The sequence below is a fragment of the Mirounga angustirostris genome, unplaced genomic scaffold (genome assembly GCF_029215605.1).
Source record: "Mirounga angustirostris isolate CCGP_5_RB_7025 unplaced genomic scaffold, mMirAng1.0.hap1 SCAF_6, whole genome shotgun sequence".
NCBI lineage: Eukaryota > Metazoa > Chordata > Mammalia > Carnivora > Phocidae > Mirounga > Mirounga angustirostris.
Window position 1 is genome coordinate 148,695,705 of NW_026991714.1, and position 15,410 is coordinate 148,711,114.

At 49.7% G+C, this 15,410-nt stretch overlaps 1 protein-coding gene across 7 annotated transcripts in view; it reads right to left on the bottom strand.

Moving 5' to 3' along the window:
- The window catches only part of ADAM12 (ADAM metallopeptidase domain 12), a 347,363-nt gene that overhangs the window by 116,083 nt on the left and 215,870 nt on the right, over positions 1-15,410 (bottom strand). For all 7 annotated transcript variants that reach the window (XM_064595438.1, XM_064595441.1, XM_064595440.1 and 4 more), the window contains one exon: positions 7,686-7,762. In XM_064595438.1, coding sequence (XP_064451508.1) covers positions 7,686-7,762 — 77 coding nt within the window. The remainder of the gene's footprint in view (positions 1-7,685; positions 7,763-15,410) is intronic.

The following is a 15,410-nucleotide window of genomic DNA, read 5'->3' on the forward strand; positions in this document are numbered from 1 at the left end:
TCTGTGAGCATCACAGGAGAACACGCAGAGGTGCGTAAGTGTGGGAGATGCCTCTCTCTCGAGACAGAAGCTGTGCCTCAGAAGGGGGTGACAGTGTCGTTGGGTGTGGGGATCTGCAGCTCCGAGCTGTGGCATCAGGACGAGGCCCCCGATGGCGGAGCCTCAGGTGGGAGCTCTGCACAGTGGTGGCATTAACACTGTCCCTCCCCTCAGGAAAGCAGGAACGGTAGTGATGACGAAGAAGGAAGTCCGGCATCCCCTGCGTGTGCCTTCGACACCCCCAGGGACACGTGTGTGTGCACGTGTGTGTGCACACATCTGAGAGTGTGCTAGTATGTGCGTGTAAGCACACAAGTGCGAGCGTGTGAGCGCACGGTACGGCAGCGTACGACGGTGTAAGTGTGCGCACGCAGGAACTCAAGTGCAGGCATGAGCGTGTAAGTGCGAGTGCATGTACGCTTTGGGCTCAAATAGCTTCAACCCCATTTAGAAGTAAAATTAGTATTATAACCCATTCTAGTTTACAACCCTAGATACCAGTTTCCTCATCTCTGAAGTGAACGGTGGGCTTCAGCCTGTTAAACCACAGGTGGTTCCTTCAGAAACGAAGCCTCATTTCAACCACTATGTGTGCAGGTGATGGGAGATCTTTTGGCTTACCCCAAAAGTGTGAGCCCCCAAGACTCCGTTGTGTCAGACGCGAGTAGGAGTTGAGAGGGCGGAGCAAGAGAACAAGAAGAAGTGGTGAGAGACGGTGTCTTCCCTCGAGGAGCTCAGGCTCCGGCCAGAGGGCTGGATGGGGATGGTATTTATGAATAAAATCAGGACACGGGGACATGCTGTTCTGATGCTGCAGCAGGAGCGTGCCAGGGATGGACGTCTGTCCTGTGACAGAACACAGCAGGTAAGCACCTCCAGGGTGGGAACAGACTTCTGTCCCCAGCACCGCGACAGCTGGGTCCCTGTGCAGCGTGGTGGGGAGGAGTCCCCGACGCCCATGGGGCTGCTGGGGGTCAGGTACTTACGGGCAGGGGGCGTGAGGCACGAAGCAGGGAGAGAAAATGAGAGTCTAGAACGTCAAAGGAGAATCATGCATCTTTGTGCTGGAACCGTGCTAACAAGGACTGAGCATTTGGGGGACACACAGGCTAATAAGGACTGAGCATTTTGGGGAGACATATGATATAGCAGAAAACTAACTGATGCCTGAACTTTGCCTTTAACTTGGAGTCCTTCCAAAGTAAGAATAGACTCCACGGCTGAACTCATTTTTATGACCTGTTTTCCACGTTGCACTCCATCCTATTAAAGAGCTGTTCCCTCTTCAATCCCGCTTTCTTCTGGGATCTTTATGCTTTTCTCGCTCCTTTTCTTTCCCCCCTCAAGCTTCAAATGAAGAAGGCTGACTTGCTTGCTTTCCTCCTCTCTTCTCTCTTCCAGGACTGAGTATTTTCTTGCTGCCCATCTTTGATCCAACCTTTCTGAAGCAGTGCAGGACATTCCTTCTCTGCTTTTTCTCTGCAAAGCTGTAATCTTCTGGGCTCTAATTAATGTGTCCCCTAGGACATTTGAGTTTTCCCCCACGTTCTTAGATCTGAATGTGTTTTTGAGTCACACCATCCTGGACATAATTTTTAATGCCTACTATTCTTTCCCTAAACCCACAGGACCAGTGCCATGATGGTGGCATCTCCCCTTCATCTCCAGTCTTAATCGATTCTTCTTGCAGTGGGTAGTTGATCCAGCAGAGCTTTTTCTCTGGTCTGATTCTCTACTTGCAAGATCTCAAGGTTGACTCCGTAACTCCAGCATTTCTCTGTGGATGCATGGTCTGCTGCTTTTCTAACAGCAACACAAAGAGCTGGGAAGTCCAACTTCTCACGAGCACCATCCATGCTCAGTGTCCCCCATCAACGTTCCCACCCCTCCTGGTGGCCGACACCAGATGATGCAGCACCTACTCTTCTGACTTTTCCTAAAATGCCAGCCATGCGTAATTTTACAGGATTCCTCTTTGCCACATTATGGTCTGTGCCAACTACCCCGGAGGGAACATCGTCCGGGTGCTGGAGACGAGAGGTGGAGGCTGAGAAGCAGATGCTGCTCAAACTGGGCAGAGAGGTTGACCTCTCTGTGTGGGAGGACAGGTACCTGCACCTTTGGTGGGCAGCCCTGGGAAGAAGGATGGGAATTGTGACAGAGGGGCATGGCCAAACACAGAAGGCAGATTTATCCTATTTGAATATTACTCTGGGAATACTCTGATTGTTCCTCTTCATTTTTTATTTTTTAAATTTATTTTTTAAAGATTTATTCATTTTAGAGAGAGAGAGAGAGAAAGCATGAGCAGGAGGGGCAGAGGAAGAGAGAGAGAGAATCTCAAGCAGACCCCACACTAAGCTCAGAGCCTGACCCTGGGATCACGACCTGAGCCAAAACCAAGAGTCAGATGCTTAACTGACTGAGCCACCCAGGCGCCCCCTTCCTCTTCATTTTTTAAAACTAATGAATTTGTATCACTGGTTTGTAAGTTGTCTATATTTAAAAGGAGCTTTTAGGAATACCTTGGAGATACCCTTTCTCTTTACCCATCAAGTGTTCGATATGCCTATGAAAATCACCTGAAAACTACCAGACCAATCCCGAAGCCTTTATTAATGCCTGTTCTCAGTTTTGATGGTCTAAAATTTCATCACAGATGTGTAGAAGCCATTGTTGGAAGAAGCCTGTTTGTTTCTTACTCTCCCGGCCCTCATTTGTTCTTTCTCTGGCAAAAGCTCCCTGGTTTTCCTTGGTGCACTCACCCACCCCACTTCCCATCCTTGGGGTTGGGTGTGGTTCACCCCCAGCCTGACCCAGGGAGTTAAACCAGAGCATCATACCCACCACTGGATGCTGTGATTATTTTAGGGATGAGCCTATGACCCAGTCAGGGCCAAACAGATGTGTTTTGGGGAGCTTTGCTGAACTTGAAAGAGGGGCCCTCATTCTTTTACTTGCCCTCTGAGGCTATAAGCCTAGGGCTGCCTGCAACCCCTCTGTAACCACAAAAAAATAAGCCATGTGTAAAAATAAAACCAACACAGAAGGAAGTAGAGGCTAGAGTGGAGAGAGAATGGACTCTGATAGCATTGGTTAGACCCTGGATCCAGCCATGCCTGAAGCCACCTGTGGCCTTTTAAATAGCATGAGTCTACCTCCAAGTTTTGTTTGTTTTTTTGCCAGTTCAAATTAGCTTTTCTGTTCTTTGCACAATTTGACCTTTATGTTAACTTGAAGGCTAGAAATACCTAGCCCTCAATAAGTGGCCTTTGAACAAACAGGTCCGTCTTTTAGGCTCCAGAGAGGTGCAATAGTAAAGTGTGGATTTGTGGATTTTCCCTTTCCAGGTGTGTATTAGAGACTCTTAACTTTTAAGCGTGTTGGATACCACACAGGGTAGAGTGACAGTGATTTCCACGTGTGATCTTTCCCACCATGGTCCTGTGTGCATCCGCCATGTTTCCCTTAGGAGGAGTACAGCTTTGCATCGAATTAGCCCAGAAGTACTGCATGAACATACCTCCTGACTGGCTCATCCCAGAATCAAAGAACACGAGACAGTCTCAAGAGTCTGATGGTTCTTCCTTTGGCTGCTCACTCAAAGTCAGGCATAGGATTCACTTTCCTATAGGTCACTGCATTAATTTTCAAAACCACCACTTCAGCTAGAGACTTTATTCTATTTTAATGCAAGGAAATTGGGGCTCAGAGAGGTCTGGCTACTTGTCCACTGTCACACAAATACATGAAGGCACCAAGCTCCTGCTACCGAGGAAGCCATGGGAAAGCCCCTCACGAGGTAGGGCCTCCCAGACGCAAGCGAGCCCGGCAGGCGTGCTGGGCGCTCAGAGGAGGGCAGCGTTTGCAAGTGACGAGATGCAGAGAGAGGACCACCGCTCCCCGTGGACCGAGGTGCGCGAGGGAGGGACTTGGAACGATGAAGTGTCTTCTCGAAAGGCTGTCGGGGGCAGGGGTCAGCAGGGTGAGCTGGGTTTCAGCTGGGGCGAGGAGGGAAGGTCAGGGGGAGGGTAGTTGGAGGACGGACCGTGAGTCCCAAGAGCACAGTGGGAAGGTGAGGGGGTGAGGGGAGGAGTGAGAATGGGGTCAGTTAGAGGATTGAAGAGCTGTGTGGAGACAGCTAGTTCACGGTGCTAGTTCACTGCTAGGGCTGTTGTGCTCCAGGGTGGAAACATCTACTGTTGGCCCCAGATCATCCATCGTGAACTCCCCTCCGTCCCTCCCCTCCGTCCCAGACGCCATTAGGTCTGACCCCATCCTGTCCTTCATCTCTGTTTGCCTCTGTCTCCCCCAGGAGCCCAAGCTCTGGTTTTTCCATCAAGACGGGGCCCTGTCTCCACAGAGCTCTTTAATCCTCTAACTGACCCCATTCTCACTCCTCCCCTCACCCCCTCACCTTCCCACTGTGCTCTTGGGACTCACGGTCCGTCCTCCAACTACCCTCCCCCGACCTTCCCTCCTCGCCCCAGCTGAAACCCAGCTCACCCTGCTGACCCCTGCCCCCGACAGCCTTTCGAGAAGACACTTCATCGTTCCAAGTCCCTCCCTCGCGCATCTCGGTCCACGGGGAGCGGCGGTCCTCTCTCTGCATCTCATCACTTGCAAACGCTGCCCTCCTCCCAGCGCCCAGCATGCCTGCCGGGCTCGCTTGCGTCTGGGAGGCCCTACCTCGTGAGGGGCTTTCCCATGGCTTCCTCGGTAGCAGGAGCTTGGTGCCTTCGTGTATTTGTGCCCCACACTACCTCGGGAGAGCGAGTCTCAGACACAGAGCACTTTCAGTGGAGAAGGAAATGGTCAGAGGCTTATGCAGATGCCAGAGGCATGAGCCTCTCTAAGCCCTTGAAGAAGTTTCTGGACTCTTGCTTGTCTACAGGTGCCAGCTCTGCCCGGGCTCCTGTCGCTCGGCAGCATCCCTGGGATGGAGTCCAGTGGAGCTCTGCCCCTCTACATGCTCCCCTTACAGTCTGTTTTCAGCCCAGCCGCCAGAGTGACCCGTGTGAACGTTAAGTCAGACCGCAGCATGAAGTTCCCGTGACCCCCGTCACAGACAGGGGAGAGGCCAAGGCCCTTCTCCTTCTCTTCTGACCTCAGCTTCCCCTGCCTCTTCTCCCTCCTCTGCCTCAGCCACACCAGCCACCTTGCTGCTCTGCCAACCCGGGCATTTTCCTGCGTCAGGGGCTTAGCACATGCTGTTCCCTCTGCCAGGAATGTGCTTCCTGCAGACGTCCGCACGGCTCACTTCACCTCCTTCAGTGCCCACACTGAGGAAGTACTCAAGGAATGTCTGCTGAAGGAATGATTAACAGGAGAGCAGCCAATGCAACGGCAACAAGATAACTCTGCTCACATGTCAGATTAGCAGATGTTTCAAAGTTCAATAACATCCTATCAATGGTGTATCAAAAATGCTTTATGAAAGCAATAGTGTGCAGAGATAAGTGTGTGTACACACTCAATGGGGTGAACCAGAGATTTAAGTTTCTGTGTCCTGACTTGCAGAGACAGAAGGATCAGGGTAGAGTAAGGGGAAGGTGTGACCTATTTTTATAAAAATAGAGAAACACACACATGCACCGGGCTTTGCCTGCACAGGACGAGGAGAAAGCTGGGAAAGGTACCCCATGCTGCTGCCATGTTTTACCTGAGTGGAGTGGAAGAGGGTGGATGGGGGATGGTTAGCTTTTTTGTACAATTTGCTGGATTCCAGTGGTAAACATTGAAAATACACCAGATATGTCAGGGATTGGGGAGGATGTGAGGAGAGAGAACTCTCAGCTCTGATGGCCAGCGTGGGAACTAGGACAGGCACTTGGAAGAACAAAGTGGCAGGACTGTTGCTGGTAAAAGTGAAGGCCCTTCTGCCTCCGCACGGCATCTGCTCTTCCCGTCCCCCGCCAGCCCCCCTGCCCCCCGCCGGGCCCTGTGCACAGAGGCACAGACCCCCTGAGGCCCCTGGCACAACCAGTGTGGTCTGCAATTGAGAAAAGCAGGAAACCACCTAAATGCACATCATGGAGGCTGTGAAGAGATACGATGTGGCAAATTCAAGCCTATTTGTCAAAGGAAGGAACCAGTCCCACGTGAGCCAAGGAGGATGGATGTCAAAACAGTGCTGAAGACAAAAGCAAATTGCAGAGTGAGACAGGATGCCCTCTCTTGACATCTGTAAATTGTGCAGGTGACCTGGGTCATGAAGAATGGGCAGTAGCCTGGAAGGATGCATGTTCCACGTTAATAGAGGGCACCCGGGGGTAGGGAATGGGATCAGGATGGGAGACGGAGGGTGCAGTGGAAGGGGCTGGCTCTGGGGGGCACGACTGAGGGACTGCTCTGCTCTGGGCCCCTGACACGCAAGTGAAGAGAGAGGGCAGACACAAGGGCCACGAGAGTGAGAAGCAGGGCCCGAGCGGCTGGCACTGGCAGGAGAGCCCCATCCTCGGGGTGGCGGCCCCACGCAGGGACGGGCATTTCCCTGGCCGGGTGCATCCCACAGCCGGGGCAGGGGGCTTCTCCAGGCTCCACGGGCCGGGTGACGCTGGGGACTTATCATAGACACCGCCGCTGTGCATAAGGTGCGGCCACGGGGACTCGTTATTAATTGAAGCGTATTCGTGAAATGCCTGCCGTGTGTCAGGGTGAATCTGAGAGCGCCCGTTTCCGCTAGTGTTCAGTGAGGCTTCTGGCTTCTTCCACAGCTGTTCACACCCTGACGAGCGCCGGGTAGCCACACTTCCCTCACACGTGCAGAGCTTGACCTACCTGTGCGTGCGTGGTAGTGCGTGTGGCAGATCGTGTCTGCGGGTGGTGCCGTGGGTCGTGAGTGTACAGCGCCCCACGCGGGACTCCCAGGGACGTGGCGCTCCTGGGACCCAGAGGGCAGCCCTGGTCTCACTCAAGCTGGCGCCCCCCAGGCCCTTGTCCCTCTCCCCACAGAACCCGGGGCCCAAGCAAAGCAGGACATGGGGGGATAGAGCTGCTGGTTCACCAACCCAATGAATGAAGCCGGTAAAAAGGCGGAGGCGGCTGGAAGTTGGGCAGACAAACTGGTTTTCGTGGGGAGCACATGAGAGCCAACTGTTGGTGCGTGAGTGTGATCCGGAAGGACGAGCCATGAGGGCTGGCTCGTCCGGCACGGAACGGACCTGTTTCCTGACACAGGCTGCAGCCTCATAGCCGGAGCCCCTACACCCCACACCTGGCTTCAACTCACCTCGATCTCCGTTCAGCTGCTTGCTCGGCTTCACCTCTAACGAGGGGAGGCTCGGTGGACGAGCACACAGCCTGAACACTAGTACCTGAGCTCCTACCTTCTAACACCGGGAATTACTAAGCACAAGAGCCACATAAACAAAAGATCGTCACAAAATCCTTGGATGTAGAAACTCAGCACGTTCAGTGGCTCTCAGCCCACCAGGCCTGAGAACCTTCTAGAAAGAGTTGCCGTGGCAGAGAAACTAAGATCCTGCGTGCGATGTGCTCCTGCGAGGTGTCCAGCAGGGATTCTCTGTCTCGCTGGGTGGAGGCTCAGGCCCCACCATTTACTCTTGATCCTTGAGAGCAAATGGGAGAAGGAGGAGGTGGTGGTCATGCTCAAGACCGGAGCTGGCCCCGAGAGGGCCACTTACCTGAGGCCAGAGCAAGTGCTGAGACTGGCTGTGGAGCCAGAGTATCCTTGCACGTGTCCGTGGTAGTAACAGTGACCCTGCAAGGAGGAGAAAGTCGGCTCAGTCACGTAGCTTCTCGCCCGCTCACTATAAGCCAACCGCCTCCAACCCCCTTCTCCTGCTTTCAGCTATGGGATTCCCTTTTGGCATAAAATACTGAACCAGTCAATATTTAATGCTAAGCCCAGCGTGACCCGGCCAGGATCTCTGGCAGGAAGGTCTGATTTACTTAGAGATGATGAGTGGGGTGTTAAGCTGCATCCCGGTCCCACTCTTGTCTCTGACACCCTTCAGGGAAGCTCTGATGTGGAGTGTTTCACAAAACCCAGCGGCAGAGCAGAGCACATGGACATCACCACCTTACCCTCTTGCAAGTTGTCTTTTGTAACAAGATGAGGACCCGCATGGCCTATTTAAGCACACTGTGAAATGTAACAAAACGTGGCCTAAATCTATGGCTTCTGGAACCAGAAAAGCAGATGAGATGGCAGCTGGAGGGGACTGCCCTGAATTGCCCAGTCGAGAGCTGTCGGTCTCTCTCAGCAGGAAAAGAAAAATAAGAAGGTCTTTTCGGTCTACGACAGAAGTCCCCATGTGACACCTGCAGAATTCCACTTCTTGAATAAGGTTACTGCTTGCAACAAGAAACCACAGCACAGACCCTTCCTTACTGAGAGAGATCTGTCCAGAATCCACATAACAGAGTTATAGGGCGGCCCCCACTAAGTGGCTGACAGGCAAGAAATGCTAAGTGGGCTCCATTTGCCTCTTTTGTGGCCTGTGCACACCAGCCACGTGGCCCAGCAGAAGAGGCGGCGTGGAAGGAGCAGAGCGAGTGGGCATTGGGCTTCAGCCCATCCCCGCTGCATCCACCACAGCACATGGCTCCTTTACTCACTTTTCCCGGAGCAGAGCTTGGTGTCCAGCTGTTCTGCCCAAGACGACCTTGACTTTGCTAAGAGGACTGGACTGGGACACCTGGGTGGCTCAGTCGGTTAAGCGTCTGCCTTCATGGAACACTACATCAAAAACTAATGTAATGTATGGTGATTAACATAGGAATAAAAATTTAAAAAAACCACAACGGTAGAGGAACAGCCATTAGAGGACAAAAACAAAAACAAAACAAAACAAAAGTCTGCCTTCAGCCCAGGTCATGATCCCAGGGTCCTGGGATCAAGTTCCGCTTCGGGCTCCTTGCTCAGCGGGGAGCCTGCATCCTCTCCCGCCTGCCACTCCCCCTGCTTGTGCGTGCGCTCTCTCTCAATCTCTCTCTGACAAATAAATAAATAAATAATCTTAAAAAAAAAAAAAAGAAAGAGGGCTGACCGGATGGGATTAAGCAGCCAATGACATCCTGTAACACCTCAATAAAGGGGTCAAGGTTATCTGTAGAGATTATCTGAGTAGAGGACAGACTTCTGGGACCATCTGAAAGGCAACTCAAGGAGGGAGATGAGAGCGCTGGACACTTGTTATTTTGACTTTTCTAGAAGTTCTCAAAAAATACAGGATACTAATACTTTGCTTACTATGTGAGAAATGATTTTTTTTAACTTATGATATCTTTGGTTGTACAGTTTCCCATTCTTATAAAGCCAAATTTTCCATCTTCCTCTTTATGAATTTTATGTACCACTTAGGGTGGCTTTCCTCAAGGTCACACGTATGTCCTTTATTTTCTTCTATTTCCATAGTCTTTTTTTTTTTAAAAGCTTTTTTAAAAAAATTTTTTATTTATTTGAGAGAGAGAGAGATAGAGAGAGAGAAACAGCATGAGAGGGGATAGGGTGGGAGGGAGAAGCAGGCTCCCCGCTGAGCTGGGAGCCCGATGTGGGACTTGATCCCAGGACTCCGGGATCATGACCTGAGCCAAAGGCAGTCGCTTAACCAACTGAGCCACCCAGGCGCCCTATTTCCATAGTCTTATACTTAGCCCTTTAATCTATCTGAAATTTATTCTTTGAGGGTGGTGAGGTTAGAATCTGTCCCCCACAAACTGAGACCCAGCTGTTCTCTGCCACCATTTCCCCTTTCCTGGTGATCGGAGGTGCTACGTGTCATATACGGGATGCCCGCGGCTCTGCTTTTGTACTCCATGAGCTGTCCCACTTGAGACCAACCTCCATTTGTCCATTTCCATGCCAGGATCGCCACACGGTTTAGTTCCTATTGTGCCATCCCACATTTGGATGTCAGATAGAACAAGTTCTCTGTTTTGATTAAGATTAAATTCACATACCACAGCATTCACCCTTTAAAAGCATACAGTTAGCGGGTTCAGAATGTTGTACAGCTGCACCACTGTCTAACTGCAAAACATTTTTGCCACTTCGAAGAGAAATCTCATCCCCACCAGCCCTCACTTCCCTGGACCCGCTCCTTCTGCCTCAGCTTCCTCTCTCTATGGATTTGCTTATTCATTCATTTCGTGGCAGTGGATTCATACTTAACGTGGCCCTTTGTGTCTGGCTTCTTTCACTCAGCATAACGTTTACAAGGCTCATTCAGGTTGTAGCATGGGTCATTCCTTTCTATTGCAGAATAACAGGACACAGTCTGGAAATGCCAAATTTTGTTTATCCATTCATCAGTTGAGGGGAACTTGGGTTGTTTCCACTTTTTGGCAATTGTGAATAGTGCCGCCATGAACATCTGCATACAACTTCCCGTGTGGATGCACATTTTTGGTTTTCTTGGGTATATACTACGATATATGATTTGCAAATATCTTCCCCCTCTTTGTGGGCTGTCCTTTCATTTTTCTCGAGCATCTCTTTTGAAGCACGAAAGTTGATCGTTTTGATGAGGTCTGTTTTTCCCTTTGGTTGCTTATGTTTTCAGTGCCATATCAAAGAAACCATTATCTCAAGGTGCTGAAGATTTCCACCTATGTTTTCTTTTAGGAGTTCTACAAGTTTAGCTCTTATATTCACATTGAATTAATCTACATTGAATTAATTTCACATTGATCTACACTGAATTAATTTTTGTACATGGCTTGAAGCTGGAGTCCAGTCTCATTCTTCTGCATGTGCACATGCAGGTGATCCAGAGCCATTTGTTAAAGGGCTATCTTGGCAACCTTGTTGAGGGCAGGTTTTCTTTGGTTCTGTTCTTTTCTTCAAATGTTTCTAGGATATTGCTGCCTATTTTCTCTTCCAGCTGAATTCTGGAATCAAATTTTAAACTTCCTAATAATCCATTGAAATTATATTATATTAATAATGTGGTTAATAATCCATTGTAATATGGGCGCCTGGGTGGCTCAGTCAGTTAAGCGTCTGCCTTCGGCTCAGGTCATGATCCCGGGTCCTGAGACTGAGTTCTGCATCGGGCTCCCGACTTGGCGGGAGACCTGCTTCTCCCTCTCCCTCTGCCCTGCTCATGCTCTCTCTCAAATAAATAAATAAAATCTTTAAAAAAATAATAATCCATTGTTATAATCTACCAAGATCAATTTTCCTATTCATGTACATGGTATGTTTCCATTAATAAGGTTGTTATTATGTCCTTCAGTCTAGTCTTGGATTTTTTTTCATATTGCCATTGCAAAGCTTTCATCAGGCTTATTCCTAGGTATTGGGCAGTTTTGTTGATACCACAAATAGGATCTTTTTTCTATTACGTCTTATACATGATTATTTTTCATGTAAAGGAAAACTTTTTTTTTAAAGTTATTCCATATCAGACCATCTTATCAGCTTGGTTTATAGTTTGTATAAACTTAGTAGCCTATCTTGGATTTTTTTATGTTGTTGATTATATTGACTGCAAACAATGAAAGTTCGTGGCTCTTTTTTGGCCTCCAGGCAATGTTGAGGAGTGGGGTGGCTAGATGTCCAGGGGCGAAGTCAGGAGAGGGAACCACTCACAGAGGGAAAGCATGTGCAGAGATGGGAGGCAATGGAGGAGGGGCCGGCAGTTCAGGGACGGGGGTTAGTTCTGCTTGCCTGGAAGGTTCTAGGGCAGGAGCTGGGCACTCACAGCCATGGTGAGTCTGACCTCTCCAATAAGCAGGTGGCTCAGGAAGGAATGCATTGGGACGGTGGCAGGGGACACCTGCCAGCCTGCCATATCAGGTACCCACCCAGAACTTGCTTGCCTTTTTAGTTTCCACTTGAAATTACTTTTGAAAGGCTCCACGGCCCCCTCTCTCTAGATAAGTGGACCTGTGTACCTAAGGGAGTTGTGATAACAATTCCTAATCATGATGAGGTTATGTAACTGGAGCGTAATGCCCCAGGGCACCAGAGGGGTCCCAGCGGGGGGATTTCGGTCCTGGGTGCCCAGCAGGCACATCAGAGCGGAAAAGACTCAGAAAGCGAAAGAGCAGGAGCTGATCAGTTTAGGCTGCCCAGGGCGCCCAGAATCATGGTTTTTATCTGTCACCCATCATACATCACAGATTTTGCCTCGTTTTAGAGAAATATGAAATGTTGCATTGGTAGCTGAGTATTGGTTAAACAAAGAAAACCCAAATAGTGACAATAATCTTAATTACTGACCTCTGAAATTTCAAACTCATTTATTCTCAGTCTCTATTTTTTAATAGATTATTTATCAAACGTACTTTCAAATTAAAGACCCAGAAATATAAGCTCATTAAAGCATGAGCCGAGAACAAATTAGTATAAAATTAATTTCCAGTTCACCAACTAAGTTGAAGTAGCGCTGATAATGGAGGCGGGGGTGGATCTTCACTCGCATGAGCTGGTCCCGAAGCCATCCCGTCTCTCTCGGTCGTTACCAGAGTTCATAACTTATTTCCTAGCGCTAAAACTACGTTCGATTCATCTTCGGACAGCTAACAAGCCTGCTGCTCACTCCTTAACTTCTCAGATTACCAAGCATAGCTACTAGAACTCCAAACTCCAGATTCTCCAGGACAATTCGAATGTCATGAAGTTTTGATTTTTTCAATATGATGCACTACATGCTTACACAAATGTGATTTCATTTTGAGGACGCAGTAAGTCATACGGATAAACTCAAACTCAGAAACACATACTCATCACACCATGTGCCACATAATTGGTTGTGAATCTGATTACGAGGAGTGGAAGAGACGTAGCCTCCCGCTCTCTGGGAGGTTTCGCCTCCCCCTGCCTCTCGCTGAGGCATGTGGAGCAGGGCCCGCTCTGGGGTCTCCAGGCAAGGGCTTACCACCGTATCCGAGAGCCAGCTTGCCTCCCATCGACTGATGCTAGAAGGCAGGAATCCACCGGACCTTACGGATTCACAAACACCCGGCCTGTTGGGTGTGGAGGGGAGTACACCAGCGAGACACAGAACAGGCATCTGTATGCCCGGGGAGGCCATGCACCCAAGGCGCACTGCAGCTACCGATCCTGTTGTTTTCCCTGGCAAACGTTCCCAAAGCACCCCCTTCCACAGCCTCAAGAGTGTCAGCCACTGTCCCTTTTTATCACACCCATGTCTGTAGTGGCGTCTCTGAACAAGACACTGTCCCGTTAGCACGTCGATGCTGCTGGTTCTGCTGATCCAATACATTCTATTTGTACCAACAAAACATAACCTAGAAAACAGTCCCAAACACGCATAACCACAAAATTACATCTTTTCCTTTACAAAAACCTCTAACCATGTATTTTATATACTTATTACTTAACCTAATGCATTTCCCCACTCCAGTAAAATAAGTTTTCCTTCTGTTTTAATACTATCAATCAAATGTAATGGTGGGTAAGAGGGAGATGGAATGAGAACCCTTGAGCTTGAGAAGAGGAGCCCTCCACTCTCTGCCATATGGGAAGTAAAATACGAATTCTGTTATCCAACTCTCAGCGGACTAGAAAGAAAGGAATTTTATCTGCTAAACTGCTAACAAAAACGGCCTGACCTTGTGATTCAAAAGGACTGGGAGCAGACAAAGTCTCTTAGGGAATATGCTGAGTGAAAATTATTTTCAATGCCTCCTTTCCTTGGGAAGTTTATAGCCACCCCCATCCTACCCCCAGCCACACCATATGTAACGTGCCAAACTGCCTTGATTTAGTATTTGGATCACACAGTGTTCTAGCTGGAAGGAAGCTTCAGGCCATCTGAGGGCAACCTTCCTCTTTCAGGCAACCCCCTTCCCGAGCAGATACGGAAACTGAGGCCCTGACTGGTTAAGTGGCTGTCGAAGGCCACAGAGTTGGTCAGTGGGCTAACATTAGGGGGGACTAACATTTAGGCCTCTCGACTCCAGGCCAGATGGCTTCTCCCCGTGTCCTGCTGCAATGAACATGTGACCTCACAGATCTCTCTTTTCCGAAATAAAAGCTATCACCTAAAACCCAAACTTGGACGGAATGCCTTCTCAAGTACAACAGAGTCTATCCCAGTGCCACTCAGGAAACCGAGGGAAAGTGATTTCCAAACCCGCAGAGAGCCCTGCAGATAGAAGGGGTCCGAGGGTGAGTGCGTGCGTGTGGGTCTGCGTGGAAGCGTGTGCACGTGTGTGGGAGCATACGTGTGTGTGCATGCGTGCACGTGCATGTGTCTGTGTGAGCTGCTGGCCCGCATGCATATGTCAGCACGACCACGGTCTAGGCCGTGTTCCCTTGCATGGAACATCGGGCCCCCACATACCACATGGTTTGCTTGAGACTAAAACACGGTGGTGCATTCGAGCAAAGGAAAAAGTAATTTCGCAGCCGTGCGTTTCTCTGGTTGGGCTACGTTATGCTTGGCCTTGAGAGTGTGCGGGACAGGATGGCTGAGAAGTAAGTCACCACACCCATACTCCCAGGGCTATCTTTGCTCTCAGCTCTAACAAGAACCAGGTCTGGTTAAGCAACTATAAAGGACGAACCTCAGGGGCCATTCACATTATTTCGCTGTGTTGGAATTCTGCATCAGGGAACACATGCTTAAGAAATCATGTTCACGTTCCTCGGGACCTCCCAGCAAACTGGGCCTGGAAACAGGATGTCTGCACGAGTGAGAGCGCTTGTTGGATCCCGAGTCGAAAGTCTTGGAATTGGAGACGCAGAGTGTCAGTTTTTCATCTGTGAAATGGGAGTGACCCTGATTGCCTAGGGTTTTAGGGATCAAATAAACATTACATAAGGAGAGTTTGTGACATGTAAGGCACCCCCATAGATCTCGAATATGAAAATAGGTATTTTAAACCCATTGTGCCATAAACTCAACTTTCCTCTGTGCTAAACCCTAGCTCGGTGTGTTTTTGCTGAATGAATGAATGTGTGAGAACAATGGACACACTGGAGAGAAGGGGGCTGATTTTCTTATACTCCCACATGGGTTCCTAACTCCCAGCTCCAAATCCACTTGCATGCTGTGTGGGACTTTGCAGAACTGTGAACACGAGCAGGAGGGGCCTGGAGGGAGCCAGGTCAGAAGAGCAGATGGGCCAGTAGCCATTTCACCAGGATGCACGCTCCTTAAGAACACTGTGCTCAGCACAGTGCATCACCCCCTTTCCTGGCCGAGGCCCACTTTCTCATCCTGCTATCCTAATATAGAGGGACTTCCAAAGCAACGTACGGTCCTGGGTGGTTATGAATTGTTGTAGGCCGTGGCTACAGCTGGCTCGCTTTTCTAAAGCCCTGACTGTGTGCCAGGTTCTAGGGTCTGTTTCATGTTCACATTCGTGGCTGGTTAAGTGCTTCGGCTGGGATTTGAACCTGGGCAGTCTGCCTCCCTGGCTTGTGATCC